Genomic DNA, 17,667 nt, shown 5'->3' with positions numbered 1-17,667 from the left:
CTGGACCTGTAGCTTTTAGGCCGTGGTGAGAAAGAACATTATGGTCAGAGGGCATGATGGAGGGAAGTTGCTCACTTCTTGGTGGCCAGGAAGTAGAGGGAGGAGGAAGATAGAAGGAGGCAGACAGGAAGGAGGAGGAGAAGAAAGAGGCGAAGATGAGGAAGAAGAGAAAAACAGATTAAGTGAAAGAAGAAACTTGAGTGAACAAATACATACAAGAAGGAAGGAGAGAGACTGAGAAAGGGAGAAACAAAGAGAAAACCAGAGAAAAAGTGAGAGCAAGCAAATGAAGAGAGAGAGAGAGAGAGAGAGAGAGAGAGAGAGAGAGAGAGAGAGAGAGAGAGAGAGATTGACTGATTTTTATGAACCCGGTATAAGATGTGACCTCTGCCTTCTAGAAGCTCACTCATCAACAGGGTAAGCTATCTATGAAGTTAATCAAAGCACTCTCAAGTGATGCCACCATCTGGGGACCCAAACCTTCAACTATGAGACATTAGAGAAGTCTGACATCCAAACTGTAACACTGCACAGGGAAAAATCCAATGTTAACTGAGGTTCTCCATCTCCCTCCAAACCCCTCCCACAAAAATCCATCCCCCTTCCACAAATCCCTGCTAACCCAAACAAGACTACCACATGTGTCTATAGTCAAGCTGTGTGTGTGTGTGTGTGTGTGTGTGTTTATGTGTGTGTGTGTGTAAGGGAAGGAGGGAGGAAGGGAGGAAGAGAGGGATGGAGTGGGTACATATGTATGCAGGTATGCACAGATGCAGGTTGAGCATGTTCATGTGGAGTCCACAAGTCCAGAGGTCGACTTGATCCTTCATTCCTCAGGAATTCATCTACCTTGTTTTCATGAGACAGGGTCTCTCACTGACCTAAAGTTCCCCCAATTTGGCTGGGTTCACCAGCCAGCAAGCCCTAAGGAATCCTCCTGTCTCATCTCCACTAGCTCTTGGATTGTGAGCCCATACCGTCAGGCCAGGTCTTTTTAACGTGGTCTTCATCTTTGCACAGCAAGCACTTTTCCCCTTCCCAGCTCAGTCTGCAAACTCTTTCAGGGTAAGAATCTTATCATTTAACCAGGACTGTCCCCGTGGAAGGGCCTACCATAAAACTGAGCATAGTTAATGCCTAAAATATATATGCTGATACATAGAAAAAGATATGTATTTTAAAACCTTAAAAAAAAAAAGGCTGCTTTGTCACTTGAAGCATTCCTCTTGTATAAGCTTGTCATGTTCCCCTCGGGAGAGAAAAGTAGCCTTCTCTCCTTCCATATATCTCTGCACAGAATGTGAAATCTCAGCAGGCTCTGTGCATCCAGAGCAATTCTTTCAATTCAACGACACTCCCGGGCTCTGACACTCCCGTACCTTATAATTTATCATGAAATTGCATGTTGGATTAAGGATTGCTAATTGTTACTCATCATCTTGAATTGGTTATTAACGAGCAGTGTCACTAATTACAAGGTCACCTAACACTGAACAGGGAGGTCCCCGCTGTCAACTCACAGGAGATGCCTAGCGAGGTGTTCAGATGAGGCTCCGGAAGCAAGGTGCGGTGAGTGAAATTCTCCCTTCAGACACCATAGCACCACATGTTCCTGGTCCTCTCCTGGTGAGAGTCTGGGGAGGGGGGGTTCTCACAGCTGGAAAGAGACGCTCAGCTCAGCAGATGTAAAGCAGACAGCTCTGGCATTCAGCTGCTGGACTGAGCTAGCATTTATAAATTCATGGTGCACCCAGCTTAGAGCCCTCAGGGATAGATCCATGCTCTCCCTCTGCTCTTGTTTGACTGGTTTTCCATGTACAGCTACATGTTAAGGCAAAATAGTATTTAGAATAATATTCATGAATGTATATGAAGTGTGCAGGCGCATTTGTACGTGTGTGCTCATGCTTTTGGAAGCTATAGGTCAATCTCAGGTGTCCTTTAAGATATCATCTACCCTGTATTTTGAGACAGGTTCTCTCATTGAATATGAAGCTAATAAACTTGCCTAGGCTGGCTGGCCACGAACTCCCAGGTATCTACCTCCTTCCTCCTCCTTAAAAGCCCAAACCAACAAAACCAGCTATTTTCTTACATAGTGTCTTAGTTAGGAATTCCATGGCTATGAAGAGACACCATGACCAGAGCAACTCTTATAAGGACAAAACATTTAATACACTAGTGCCACTTCCTAATAGTTAAATGCCACTTCTTATTTTTAATCTGTGTACATATGTGTACACATGTGTGTGTGTGTGTGTGTGTGTGTGTGTTGAGCAGGTCAGAGGACAACCTGAGGTGTCAGCCCTTACTCTCTGTCCTGTTTGAGACAGGGTCTCTTTGTCATTTGCTGCTATATACAGCAGAGTTCATGGTCCACAAGTGCCACAGTAGAGTTTTATTGCTGTGAAGAAACACCATGACCACATCAAGTCTTATAAAGAAAAGTATTTAATTGGGGCTGGCTTACAGGTTCAGAGGTTCAGTCCATTGTCATCATGACAGGGAAATGTATCTGCTTGCAGTCAGATGTGGTGTTGGAGAGGAAGCTGAGTTCTACATCTTTATTGGCAGTCAGCAGGAAGAGAAAATGAGCCACTGACCTAGCTTGAGCTTCTGAAACCTCAAAGCACCACCTCCAGTGACGCACATCCTCCTACAAGGCCACACCTACACCACCAAGGCCACAGGTCCAAATCCTTTCAAACAATGCCATTCCCTTATGAGCCTACGGGGACCATTTTCATCCAAACCACCATACCAAGCATCCAGAGAATCTCCTATCTCTGCCTTCCATTTTACTGTACAGGTATTGAGACTGGGTCAGGCGAGATGGATCAGAGGTTAAGAATGCTTACTGCTCTTGCTGACAACTCAGATTTCAGTTCTCAGCACCCACATCAGGCACAACTATGAGTTACTCCAGCTCCAGGGAGCTGATGCCCCTTCTGGCCACCGAAAGCTACTGCCTGCACAGAGTGCACACAGCCTTATTCAGGAATGTTCACATAAGCATAAAAATAATAAATAAATGCCTGAATCTTTCTTTAAAGTGCTGAGATTACAAATGGGCGCTACTGCATCCTGCTTTATGGAGGTTCTGGATAATGAAGCCCATGTGCTCAGCAAGTGCTTTCTCCACTGAGTCATCTCCCACCCACCTCCTCACCCCCAGCTCTGCAACTCTACTTGGAAAGCATTGACACTGGAAGTCAGATTTCACAAAAGATCAACTAATGATTTCTCTTAAAAAGTCTAGGGACCTAGAGCTGTGTATCTAGCTTGCATGGTATAACATGTACCTAGAGTACACAAAGCCCTGGATTCTATCCTGAGTACCACATAATCCCAGCACTCTGAAAGTGAAGGTAAGAAGAATAAGAATTTAATCATCAGCTTCACAGCAAGTTCAAGATCTGGTCTCTATTAGGTTATACTTCAAAGGAAAAAACTGTATATATGACTGAAGACTTGGCTCTGTGGTGAAGAGAGCTTGCTTGCTGCTCTTTCAGAAGACCTTTGTTTCATCCCTAACACCTAGGTGGGGTAGCTCACAACCAACTGTGTTGGGCCAACCTTTCTTCACGTTGATACGTCTCGGTATGAGAGCTAAATGCTGGCAGGATCTTGCTATTGTCAGGTGTGTGCCCCATCACTGGGTTCTCTAGTTTGTAAATATGTGTCCTTCCTCACCAGCCTAAAGGGAGTCTGCTGATGTCTTGATGCTGATTGGTTGTAATAAAGAGCTGATAACCAATAGCTAGGGCAGGAAGGAGGAGGGCAGAAGTTTCGGAGACAGTGATGCAGGAGAAGAAAGCAGAAGCAGAAGATTTGAGAGTGGTCATAGATGGAACAGACATGGACCAGAGCTGAGCAGAGAAAGGTATAGAGCTAGCCACGTGGCAGGTCCTAGGCTAGATCATCAGGTTAACTAAGACGAGCTAGCTGTAAGACTGACCAAGCAAAAGGCCTAAGCTTTAAACTGTAATAGAAGCCTCTGTATCATTATTTACTCCACTGGTGGGTCCAAGAAAGTCCTGTTATATAACTGCAATCTAGCTCTAGGAAATCTGATACCTCTTTCTGAATTTTACAGGCACCTGCACACATGTGGGATAAAACTCACATAGGCAACATGTACATAGACACAAAGAGAAGATCTTCTAAAAGGCTGGGGAGCCAACCATTTTGGTTCTCTGTATGGTATCACATGGGGCTGAGAGCAGGTGCCTCCTTGGGCAAGATGTGTTTTCTAACCATCTCTAACTCAACCCTTGCATGGGGCCTTTGTTCTCTTTGAGGAGGTCACCTCAATCTTACTTGAAACTCAGCTATAAACAATCAAGAGAACCAGCAAGAAACCATGGCAAATAGTTCTTTAGGTCAAAGGGAAAGAATTATATAGGCTGGACTTCATAGTGCAGGTCTGTCAGCTGTTCTGGAGGCTGAGGCAGGGGAACACAAGTTCAAGACCCGTCTGGTCTACAGAATGAGTTTGAGACCAGCATATGTAACTTAAAAAGACCCTGCTCTCAAATACAAAACAAAAATATAAAAGGACTGTGATGTAACTCAGTGGCGGATCCCCTGTCTAGTGCTCATGAAACTTTCTAGTGTCTAGTTTTTATTTACATGGCAAATATATGTGTCTGTGATTTATGCACATGAGTGCAGTGTCCACAGAGGCCAGTAGAGGGTGCTGGATTTCCTGAAGCTAGAGTTACACATGGTTGTACGCTGCCAAATGCAGATTCTGAAAACTGTGCCTGGGGTCCCCTGTCAAGTCAGCAAGCCCTCTTAACCTCTGCATCATCTCTCCAGCTCCTGGGATAAAGCTACTTATATAATATCTCCTACAAGGAAATCTGGTATCCAAAGCTTCACCTAGTCTATGCTATTTGGAATACAATAGGCTCTGTGCCTTTAATGCACTACAGACATAACCACTAGCATCTTGGCATCATTGGATGGAGGAGAAATTACCATGTCCTCATGATTAAGAAAGCACATTATATCAGCTTAATGACATCAGAAGGCCCATAAAACTCCTTTCCGACAATTAAATCTCCCCATCAACCATTAACAAATTAAGTGTCTGATAAGTAAAGATGCACGCTGAGGAGACTGCTGGTGCATGCTTCCATTCTGTACATCAGAGAATTGTGTAATATTAATGGCACAGGATCGCAACTCTGTGTTCCTGAGTCTTTAAAGTGCATATTAATCATCTGGTAATGTGACAGTAACTTGTGAGACACAAGCTATAGTTTCACCCAGAGCCTTCCTACTCAGACTGGCCAATGTCTGCAGGCCATTCCGCTCAGGCTAAGGGTGTATATAGTTTAGTGGTGGTGGTTTTGCTTAGAATACTTCAGTGAGGGACTAAAGATATGGCTCAGAGTTTAGAACAAGTGTCCACTGAAGGGCAAGAGGCTGGGCTCAGTGTAAGAAAGCGTGCCTAGAATCCCTCAATGAAGATCTTGCATGTGGGTATGAATCCACACTAGAGCTCTTCTGAGAACACCCCCCCCCCCTCCATACCCCACTGAGGAGCTGCAGGCATGGCTCAGGAGAAGCACTTGCTTAGAATCTTCCAGTGAGGGTCTGGTGCATGGCTGAGAGGGAGACTACTTGCCTGGCCTATCCTAGTGAAGGGTCAGCAACAGAGCTCATGTTTCACAATCACACACACAAAGGTATTTGGCTATGCGTGTTCCTCCCTGTGATCAATTCACCCCCCCACCACCACCTCATTATACCCCACTCCCGTTCTTTCAGTCACAGCTGGAGACCAGCCTCTCTCTGCGGGTACTAGGGAGTAAGGATTATTTGACGAAAAATGTGAAACGGAAGGTCCTCAAGTTCTGAAGGCCACTGGGTCTCCTCATGCTCACTATTAAAGATGGAGTATCTATGGGGCTTGTACCTTGGCTCACAGATAATACCTCATCCATGAGCTTATGCTATGACTTGAAGACCGCTGAGGGATCCTTCTGGAGCATGGTAGGAACAGTTGACCTACAACATTGCTTCCTTTGAGGTGGTGCTCAAAGTCCACCTTCTTTGGTTTTTGATTCTGCTCATTAGCAGCTCCACTGCAAGGCAACTTCTCAGCTTTTAGTTTGAGAAGGAAAGTCGGGAGACTTGTCAAAACTTTTCCCCAGTGTGATGGTTTCCTGTGGTTTTTGTTTTGTTTTGCCTGTTTTTCTTTGTGATAAAACATTCCAACCAACCAAAAAAAAAAAAAAAAAAAAAAAAAACCAACTTAGAAAAGGTAAGGGTTTATTTGGCTCACACTTCCAAGTCACAGTCCATCACTGAGGGAAGATGGGGCAGAAACTCAAAATGAATTTGAAGTAGAAAGCTTAGAGAGTGCTGTTTACTGACTTCCTCACCAGTCCACCCCTAGTTACATTACTGACACACTCCAGGACCACTTGCTAAGGGAATGGTTACACCCACAGTGGACTGGGTCCTCCTCCATAAAGTAACATCCAAGATAATCTCCTACAGATACGTCCTGTACTGGCTGGTTTTATGTCAACTTGACGCAGACTGGAGTTATCACAGAGAAAGGAGCTTCAGTTGGGGAAGTGCCTCCATGAGCTCCAGCTGTGGGGCATTTTCTCAATTACTGATCAAGAGGGAAGGGCCCCTTGTGGGTGGTGCCATCTCTGGGCTGGTAGTCTTGGGTTCTATAAGAGAGCAAGCTGAGCAAGCCAGAGCAAGCAAGCCAGTAAGTAACATCCCTCCATGGCCTCTGCATCAGCTCATGCTTCCTGACCTGCTTTAGTTCCAGTCCTGACTTCCTCTGGGGATGAACAGTTGTGTGGAAGTGTAAGCTCAATAAACCCTTTCCTCCCCAACTTGCTTCTTGGTCATGATGCTTGTGCAGGAATAGAAACCCTAAGACAAGTCCATGATCTGAGGAACCCCTCAACTGAGATCTCTTCTCAGATGACTTTAAGCTGTGTCAAACTAACAGTTAATGGTAACTAGCATAGGTGGTTAATCTTGGTTGCCAACTTGACTGGATTCTGGATGTGGCTATAAAGGCATCCCAAAGAGAATTGATAAAGGGGAAGAGCCACCCTGAATGGTGGGAGCACTGTCTCACAAAGGTGGGCACCTGGTTGAAATAAAAAGGGGGAAAGGAGAAAGGGAGTTGGAACAGACATTCATTCATTCATATTCTGTCTCTCTCTCTCTCTCTCTCTCTCTCTCTCTCTGTCTCTCTGTCTCTCTCTCTCTCTCTCTCTCTGTCTCTCTCTCTCTGTCTCTCTCTCTCTCTCTCTCTCTCTCTCTCTCTCTCCCTCCCTCCCTCTCTCCCTCCCTCCCTCCAGTGAGACCCTGTATATCTTATTTTCCTTAAGGTGCTTTTCTCAGACACTAATAATAGGGATTAAAAAAAAAAGCTAACCCACTTTGTTCATCACAAATTTGCAAGCCAAGACGGAACCCATGCCCATCTACAGTCTTTACTCTTGTTCTATGCTTCCTTTTTTTTTTTTTTTTTTTTTGCTCTCCTATGGATACCAAAAAATTTGCACTAAATCCAGGCTGAGAGAAGCTGCTCTTCCCACCTCTAATGCTCAGAGATAAAATTAATACTATTTGAAGAGTTGGAGGAAGAGGAGATGGCTCAGTGGGTAAGATGCACACACACAGGTACATTCCTGGGAGCTCACGGGCCAGCCTAGCCTGGCCTATGCAGCAAAGTTCCATTCAGTTAGAGCCACTGTCCCAAACAAAGGTGCCCAAAGAATGATGTGATGTCCTCTGATGTGTATGTGTGTGTGTGTATGTGTGTGTGCGCACACACACTTACAGAGTCAGTCTGGGACTGACAAGATGGTTCAGCAAATACAGGCCTTGTGCAAGCCCTACGCATTATCTTTGATTCCCCAGAACCCACATAAAGAAGGAGAAAACTGAGACCACAAGGTTGTCCCTAGACTTCCACATGTCTCATGGCACAGGTATACCTCCCTGAATAATAATAATATTAATAATAATAATAATAATAATAATAATAAATAAAATTCAGTTTGATGCTAGGTAGAAGGACGCCGTCCCCCCACCTTCCCCATTCCATACCCTGATATCTGGAACCTGTGACTAAGACATTTGTAGGAAAAAAATTCTTTGCCGATGTCATTATATTATAGATGCTGAGCAGAGAGGTTGAGATAATTTAGTGTTCTCAGGCAGGTTAACCAAGGGTAGGTAAGATCATAGAATGTGAAGCTATGTAACACCCGAGGACGGATGAAAAATTATATTATTACCAATTTTAAACTTTCATGGCAGCCCTATGAAAGCGGTGCCTAAGAACTGTAGCTGCTGCAATAATATGCAACCGTCTCCCTCAGTGAGGAATTATGACCCTAAGACACCATCATCCCCCAGGGAGCTGCGTGCATACCACTGCACCGGCCTTTACCAGGGTTCTCCCAGCCCTTCTCCATGGCTCAGGTTTACCCTTAGGTCTGGAGTCTCACTCTCCAGCTGATTTTACCAGCCCTGCCCCCACCGGAGCATACTTGTCACAGACCTGATGGGGAGAGAGGGATCTCCGGCGTCCCACCAGTCTTTCGGGGGGCTGATGTACATGCACCACAGCTCCCAACTATACCCATGGGCGGAGTTCTCATAGCGCTGCACCTCAAAGTTGTCCTGCTTGATGTTGTCGATGGAGGGGAGGATGACCCGCTTCCGGTTTTCCTGGATGCGGGACAGAACGGGCTCGGCCCTGCAAAGCAGAGAAGTCACAATCAAATCTCTCCTCTGGTGCATGCCTCCATCAGCAGACTCCTAAAACCATCCAAAAGGATGAGAATTCAAAGGCTGGAACTCGGAAGGAACCTAGGCACCCGTACGCACATGACCTACCCAAGTTCGAGCTTGCAACTACCATATAGGTTTTTGAGGTTTTGTTTTGTGATACATGGGCTCTCGTGTATCCCAGCCTGACCTCAAAGTTGCTGTGTAAGAAAGAAGGAACCTGAACTTCTGATCCCCCTGCCTCCGCTCCCCTGGTGTAGGATGACAAGCACACTCAACCACAGCCAGTTTATGTCAAACTCAGAGCCTCCTTCATGTTAGGCAGGCTCTCTATCAATCGAAATACTTCCCTAGTCCAGTTGTGTTTTTATTTTAAGACTCTTCTATTCAGTTGTCCAGGCTGGCCGTGAACTCCTGTGTAGCCCAGGTTGTCTTAGAACTGCCAATCTTCCTGCCTGTATCTGCTGAGTACTAGGGTTAGAGGCACATATAAGTCTCTTAGATGGTTTGTACTGCTTATACTGGTTTGTATAGTATTAGGGATAGAACCTAGGACTTTTGTGCGTGTTTGGAAGGCACTCTGCAGAGGGATTCCCTATCCCTGGATACTCTGTGTGGGTTTTCAAATGCGCAGCATACCTCTTTTGCCTTCCCTCATAATAAAATCACAATAATGATGCCTGTGTGGACAGGAGAGGTGTGGCGAGAGAATTAGCTTGGAGGCTTATTCCTAGAAAGTGCCTAACCTTCAAGCCCCTCCCCCAGCTCTTTCTCTTTTTCAGATTTATTCATGCAAAGGTGTCCATGTACAGATATGTGCATGTGAGTCCTCTGCCCTTGGAGGGCAGAAGAAGGTATCAAATTCCCTGGAGCTGAAGCTTCAGGTGGTTGTGAGCCTCTGGAAGAGTAGTAGAACTGAGCCGTCTCTCCGGGCCTTTTTATGATGAACACTGTTCCGTCTCCATCTCTCTATGATTGGCAGTTCTATATGGTTTTCCCCACACAGCACTGTTGCTGATCTCTCTCTCTCTCTCTCTCTCTCTCTCTCTCTCTCTCTCTCTCTCTCTCCTATTCCTTTCTGCTGGAACTAAATTTCCTATCCCCCAAATAGGTCATTCCTATACTGGATTTAATAAGCAATGGCATTAGTTTCTTTGTGTGGGTGCGACTATTTTTGCTGTTTTATATTGATTATCTAATTGATGGCTTTAAAAGATCTGATTGGTCTGCAGCAGAAGGCTTGGAACTAATTAAACCCAAAGTCGGACAAATCTCGACTCCCAGCTGCGCTTCCTCCCTCAAGGCCGCAGCCAGCAGGAACTGGCTCCAGCTTCAAGGTGTTAGCTGCCTGGCTTAGCCCAAAGCAGATGGCCAAGCCACAGTGAGTCTGTGAGGCCGGATCACAGGAAGGAATCACTTTCTGAATTCCAGAAGCTAAAGATGGCTCCCGTAAGCCGAGACATTAATCTTGTAGCTTGGACCAGAGTGTAGACTTTGGAAAAGAGTCAAGTGGAAAATCCCATTTCTTTGTGCTCTTTGGAAGAATAATGAGAACTTGCAGGCGGCACCAGTCTCTTTTCATTTGCAGCTATTGAATTACCTGTTGGCTCCGCTCATCGTTCTATTTAAAATGAGCAATAAAATATACCCTGGGCCGTGGACTGCCTCCGATACTTTTTACACACATGGTGGAGGTGGAAGCCAGAGGGAAATTAGTCTCCTCAGCTCTCTCCCCTCACGTCTTCACTGAAGAGATTCTCTTTGGGGGATGCCCTTGGCAGCTGGCAGAAAGCAGAGCTATCAAGAAGCTTAGCTCTAACATCGCTTCTTCTGAGAAGCTATTCCTAGTTTTCCCAGCAAGGATGCTTGCTTTTTCTGATATGATATGATATATGATATATATAATACATATACATCATATACAAATATAATATATACATCATATACATATACATAATATATAAATACATATACATATATATAAAATATGTGTGGGGTTTATTATTATATAGGTGTGTGTATATAATATGTATAATATGTATATTATATATATATATATATATATATATATATAAATGTGGGGAGGTGTATGTGTGTTTACATGTGCACGAGCAAATGTGTGTAAGTGTATGTATGTGTGCTCACATACATCAAAGCCAGAGGTCAAGGTCGGGTGTTGTACTCAAATGCCCTGCCATCTTATTACTATTTTTAAGATTTATTTTTACTTCTGTCTATGTGTGTATGTCTGTGCTCCCTTGCAGCTGGCCTTACAGGCAGTTAGTGGTGAGCCACCCAATCGATGTTTGTGCTGGGAGCTGAACTGCAGTCCTGCGGAAGAGTAGCTCCCGTAGTTACTAAGCCGTCTTTCCATGTCCTCCACCTTAGTTTTTGAAACAGTGTTTCTCACTCAACTCAGAACTCACGTTTTCCACTAGACTTGATGGCCAGGCCAGGAGACAGACAAGACAGACAAGATCCTTCTGCCTCCACCTCCCCAGTGCTGGAATTACAGGGGCTCACCGCTTTTTATGTGGGTGCTGGGGCTCAGCACTTGGGTACTTGTGTTTGCATCACAAAAATCTAACCAACCAAACATTTCCCCAGTCCCTGTTTTGCTCTCTTAACTGAAAAAGAAAAATCAATATTTTAAGTTTGTCTTCAAAGTCATGAGTTTCATTATGGTACTTCCATACACACAAGCCATTACACTTTATTCTTTCTGTGTGTGGTATATGTACACATGTATGTGCACAGATGTGCCTGCCTGTGGAAACTAGAGGAGGAGGTTGGGTATACTAGTCTATAATTTTCCATCTTACTAACTCAAAACAGAGTCTCTCAGTAAACCTGGAGACAGGCTCTCAGCTGATGAGCCTCAGCAAGGCTCCTGCCTCTACCCACCCCAGCTCTGGGGTTACAGGTACACGCAACGCAGGGCTCTCCCTGGCTTTATTATAACATTGGTGCTAGGGATCTGGAAGCACATCCTGGTGTTTACACAGCAAGCACTTATCAATGGAGCCATCTCCCCCAGCACCTCCACAGTACAGTTCTATAGCCCAGGAGATTGGTCCTCCCTCTCCATGACTTTTTTCATTCCTGCTCCCCAACTTCATGGGTTGTCCTGTGGTCATGCAACCTACTGCCTTTCCTCTGCTCACCTGACAAATCTCTAATGGGGGAGGGGTGCAGGTGGGTGGGGCCTCAACATGTGAATTGCTTTCTGGAAGGGATGTGAGCACAAGTAACAGTGTCACAGCTGAGAAGAAACTTGGATAGCTATCTGAGGTGTGAGCTAAATGTGAATCTTGCCTGTGTCGGAGATTCTGCGAGTCTGATCAGCTGTTAGGACTTCCATGATTATGCCAGTGGGATGGTAAAGGCACTGCTACTGGGTCTAACTATTTGAGTTCAATCCCTGAGACCCAGATGCTAGAAGGAGAGGATTAGTTGCTGCAAGGTTCCGTCAATCTCCAGCCATGGGTCTTAGCCTGTGACTGTGGAGAGTTGAAATGAGGAAGGTCTAGAGCCCAATTATCTTGGGCTATCTGCCTCCTGGCTTGCTTAGATACCCTTCTTATACTGCTAGCCCTGCCTGTTGTTATTGTTTTAGAGAAATAACTTGTTTTTGAGACAAGGACTTGTGTGTCCCAGATTGGCCTTGAATTTACTAACCACCACAACAATCGTTTTAGTTAACATTGACTGTCACCTTGTCATCATCTAGAATCAAACCAGATGCCTAAGAGGGAGTGTCTGCGAGATAGCTTCTAGACTAGTTAATTGAAGTGACAACCCTATGGGCTGGAGTTCTGGACTGAATGAAAAGAAGAAAGTTGAGTACCAGCATCCACCTCTCTCGGCTTCCTGACTGTGGATACAATGTAGCTAGCTGTCTCACTCTGCTTCCTGACTGGATACAATGTAACTAGCTGTCTCACTCTGCTTCCTGACTGTGGATACAATGTAACTAGCTGTCTCTCTCTGCTTCCTGACTGTGGATACAATGTAACTAGCTGTCTCTCTCTGCTTCCTGACTGTGGATACAATGTAACTAGCTGTCTCTCTCTGCTTCCTGACTGTGGATACAATGTAACTAGCTCTCTCTCTCTGCTTCCTGACTGTGGATACAATGTAACTAGCTGTCTCATGCTCCTGCTGCTGAGCCTTCCCTGCCATGATGAACTGTGCACACTCTAATCATGAGGTAAACTTGGTTATTTTCTTTTATAAATTGCTTTTGTCAGGTACTTTGTAACACAGCAAGGAGAAAAGTGACTGATATACTGATGATAACAATAACAGTGTCTAGAAAGCCAGCCAGTGATTTACTGTCTTGCTTTCCAATTTTATCTCAGTGGCCTTCTCACCAAGCATCTTGTCTCCATTCTTCTAGTGGCTCCTGGGGCGGGGATGGGGGAAACAGGTAAAATGGCCCACCTCCCAGATCCATCCCTACTAAGCACTAAGTTTTAGCTCATTACCTACCAGCCAGCAGTGAATTCCACATGAGCATCGAAAAAGCCAGTGACCTGGCCAGTGGCTGCTTTCCAGCCCTCGATGCGTGCTCGGATCAGGCCTTCTCTCTTTTGATTGCGCACCACCTTCACCAGCCCAGGGTAGCGTTTGTGGACATACTCTTCCAAGGGGGCTTTCAGCTCCTCTAAAAATGACAAAATGTAAGAAACACATGAATAAGTCAACTTAGATCTGTACCCCCAAATGCTGTGAGGTGGTCGAATAGACGTCCAGTAGCTAGAAGTACTAACACTTGGTGGAGAGTTCTAGAATTCAGTTCCCAGAACCCACAGAGATGGCTCAAAACCACCTGTAACTTCAGCTCTTGAGTGACCCGATGCTCTCAATTGGCCTCCCTGGACATCTGCATACATGCACACACATTCACACAAAGATATGTAAAGATATACAAATATGCATAGCTTAAAAGTATTGAAAAGAAACATAAAACACCAGAAAGTTCTTTGATTGCAAAAAAAAAAAAAAGTTGTCATGTGAGGAATTTTAATTCTCTGGAAGATAGGAAGTTAGAATACGTCTCCATACACTATCTAAGACAGCTGTGCTATGACACACATGGATGGTTAACACTGACTATCAATTTAACAGGACCTAGAATCATCTAGGAGGTGCATCTCTGGATTAGGTTGAATGAGGTAGGAAGGCCTGTACCGAATGCTAATGGCACCGTGTATAGGCTGTGGTTCTGGACCAAATAAAAAAGGAAAGGTGAACAGAGTCACAGCATCCATCTCTCTTCTTCCTGACTGAAGATGCAAGGACCGTCTGCCTCATGCTCCTGCCACCATGCCTTCCCTGACATGATGGACTGCACCCTGAAACTGTGAGTTGGAATAACTCAACCTCCTTCTTGGTATGGAACCAGTATCTGTCTCCCTCGTGCAGAGATCAAAGGTGTGCACAAACAGCAGATTTTGCTTTTGTTTTTGTTTTGTTTTTTGTTTTGTTTTGAGTCAGAAATTCTCCCTGAACCTGAATCTTGCAGATTCAGCTACACACGCCAGCTGAGGAGCCCCAGGGATCCTCCTGACTCTCCCCCTTCAGCTCAGTACTGGAGTTAGAGGCATGCATCACCACGGCACACAGCTCTTTTCTGTGGCTTTATTGTAGAAAGCTCTAACAATTCCTTTGACAGATACTGTGAGGATCCTTTGCATCTTAAGGATACAGGACAGCTTCTGCCCATTGAAAAGCATGTGGTTTCTGCATAGGTAGGGGCTGGCCTCTCTATACCATGGGTTTGGTTCCTTAAAGATACAGCCATGAGGTGCCCGGAAGAAGACAGGATGGACAAGAAGTGAGAAAAGATGAAGAGATTTGGAAGCTCCTGTCAGTCAAGGGCTGGGTTGGTGAAAAGAAGAGAGGTCTCTACATGGTCCTTCCACACTGAACACCAAACTCACCTGTTCAAATGCTAGCCCTTCCCCACCTCCTGTAGTAGTTTGCAGATGCTTGGCCCAGGGAGTGGCGCTATTAGGAGGTGTGGCCCTGTTGGAGTAAGTGTGGCCTTGTTAGAGGAAGTGTGTCACTGTGTAGATGGGCAATGAGACCTTCCTCCTGGCTGTGTGGGAGTTAGTCTTCTCCTAGAAGCCTTCAGGTGAAGATGTAGAACTCTCAGCATCTCTTGTATCATGCCTGCCTGGACGCAGTCACTCTTCTGCCTTGATAATGAATGGAAGTTACAACTCTATAAGCCAGCACCAATTAAAAGTTGTTCTTGGGCATGGTGTCTGTTCACAGCAGAAAACCCTAACTAAGGCATGTCCCCAGTGTGTGTTCTACATACCCAGGGTGTACATAGAAGTCAAAGGGCAACTTTCAGGCAGGGGTGTTCTCTCCTTCCACATGGGTCCTGAGGAGTAAACTCATGTTGTCCAGCTTTCTGGCAAGCTCCTTTACCTGTGAGCCATCTCTTGGCCTCTCACAATTAATCTTATTTCTTTCCTTTTCCTCCCCCATTGGTTTTAAGAAATCTGAATGAGAATTTCAGAGCCCTGCAGATAGCCCGAGGAAGCCACATCAGAGGTTACAAACAATGGCCAAGGATGAAAGTGCTTCAGCTAGTCCTAGAGAGACACTACATAGATCAGATATATTAAGGGAAATGGTATAAAAGTTAGGCAGAGGGCGAGGGGATGCACATTCACTACTGCAGCACATATTTGCACAGAAAAAATATATCGCCACCAGGCTGGGGAAACTCTTTCACCTGTGTAGAGACTGAGAAGCCTACCAGAACACAATTAATATGGCGGCCAAGAGGAAGCCCTGCCAGTGGCCATGGATTAAGCACTATTCATTTGAAAAAAAAAAAAAGCATCTGAGAAAGAAATGGGGCTGCGGAGATGGCTCATGGTAAATCACTTGCCATAGGAGCTTGACGACTCAAGATTGGATCCCCGGCACCTATTAAAAGCTAGGCTTGGGGACATAAACCTGTAATCCCAATGCTAGGTGGGGGAGGATGAAGACTGGAAGATCCCTGGGACTTTGTGACTGCCAGCCTAGCTCCAGGTTTAATGGCAAGACCCTTTTTCTAAGGATTAAGGTGGATGATGATGGAAGAAGATACTCAGCCTCAACCCCCAGCCTCCACTCAGGCCTGCACGGGAGCACATGTGTGTATATGCATGCATATGATACACATACACACACATGCACATGAGTAGAAAGAGCTGAGGATGTTGCTCAGTGGCATGAGTATCCAGGGCCTTGGTTCAATCCCCAACGCTGGGGAAAAACAATAAAGTTAAGAAAAACACTTTATGTACTTTTTTTTTCTTCCTCAAGACAAACTAAAGAAGAAAACAAAAACCCATTTCTGCAGAGATAAATGTTTACCTTCCAGGACTAGAGGAAATTCAATACTAAATTGGCCAGGTGCCATCTGGGAGTCCTAGTGTGGCTGAAGATTTTGATAAACAGGATTTGGGGGGGGGGGAGTCAGAGAGGGGAAATGCCGCCCATGGTCAGAAGGGAATAGAAAGGGAGGATCATCTGCTCCTTAACAATAAAAGCAACATCTGTCACCTAGGCTTAGGGAACGTAAACTGGAAATGAGACGGGTTCGGATAGTACAAACTAGTGGAGAAGGATGTTAGTACGGAATTCTATCGCAGCTACTCATCCTCCGCAGTGTTACAGAGTACACTACTGGTATCTCCTTGTCTCAGAGCCTGGTCAGGATCAAGGACTAACCCAGGAGACTCACCTCAACCTATTTCCAAATTCAATGTAAGAAGCTCTGAGCCACATGCTCAGGGGCTTGGGAGATGACCATTGGGCCAGGGGCTGGGTGGAGTTCACAGATCCACACAGTGGATAACCACACCCCTCCACCCTCACAAGTCGTTAGCGCTCTGGGCTGAGAATAACCAGACTCTGCTCTCCCAAGGTGTGGACACATGAAGAGCTGATCTGAGCTCGAGAGTGTTCTAGAATGTTCACTTGCATTGCAGTCACTGGCAGGCCTGACGTATAGCCTGAGAAGTGATGTGTGTGTGTGTGTGTGTGTGTGTGTGTTTGTGCGTGCACACATGTGCATGTGTGCACCTGCACTTGTCTGTATCTATGTGATTATAAGGAAGCATAATAATGAAACAAAAATCTTTAAAACCTACAAACTACTGGTTTCTGGAATTTTTCATTTAGATTATTATTATTGTTATTGTTATTTTGCATTGTAATTGATGACTACAGTGACAATGATGATGGTGCTTGCACTGTAATTGACTGTAGGTAACCAAAACTGTAGAAGGCAAAAATGCAGCAAGGAAGGGTGGGTGACAACTATACTGCCCAAACCAGGCCTTTATTGTTGCTGCCATCATCAGCCCGCCTCTCACCCCCAATGCTACTCTGAATACCGACACCACTCTTTGCCCACGGCTGCTGAATTAAGGGACCTGCTGCTCCCTAGGAACTATGGGTTGCAGCAGCTGGGGAGGAGTGAACAGCGCATATGGCGTGTTCCAATTAGAAAACAGAACAACAGTGCCTGTCTCCGAGCCAGGCATCCTCAGAGTCCGCATCACTTAGAAGCCTGTGAAAATGCAAGTTTCCCTGGCTTGTCTTGAAGCTGGTGTAATTCAGCCAGACTCGGTGCAGTTTGCCAGCAGCCCGGAGGAGTCTTATGCCAACACGGAAAGTCCAAGAAGCACACATGATGGAGAAGTTACCATTTGTAACATCAGGTCAGTAGCACTAAGCATCCTCATGCTGTCCTAGGAGTGTCTCATGCTCTGATCATAAATCCTGAAACCTCTAAAGCATTTCTCAACCTGTGGGTCATGGCTCTTTTGAGGGGTGAGAGGGGGAACCAAATGTCTATTTCACAGGGCT

At 45.3% G+C, this 17,667-nt stretch overlaps 1 protein-coding gene across 1 annotated transcript in view; it reads right to left on the bottom strand.

The window, feature by feature from the left end:
• Positions 1 to 17,667, bottom strand: part of Galnt17 (polypeptide N-acetylgalactosaminyltransferase 17) — a 437,313-nt gene that overhangs the window by 201,107 nt on the left and 218,539 nt on the right. The window contains exons 4-5 of the mRNA XM_052168530.1: positions 13,276 to 13,450; positions 8,555 to 8,752 (exon numbers count right to left, since the gene is read on the bottom strand). Of these exons, the coding sequence (XP_052024490.1) occupies positions 8,555 to 8,752; positions 13,276 to 13,450 (373 nt within the window). The remainder of the gene's footprint in view (positions 1 to 8,554; positions 8,753 to 13,275; positions 13,451 to 17,667) is intronic.

This window comes from Apodemus sylvaticus, chromosome 22, assembly GCF_947179515.1.
Source record: "Apodemus sylvaticus chromosome 22, mApoSyl1.1, whole genome shotgun sequence".
Taxonomy (NCBI): Eukaryota; Metazoa; Chordata; class Mammalia; order Rodentia; family Muridae; genus Apodemus; species Apodemus sylvaticus.
This window is presented reverse-complemented; position numbering and strand designations above follow the sequence as displayed.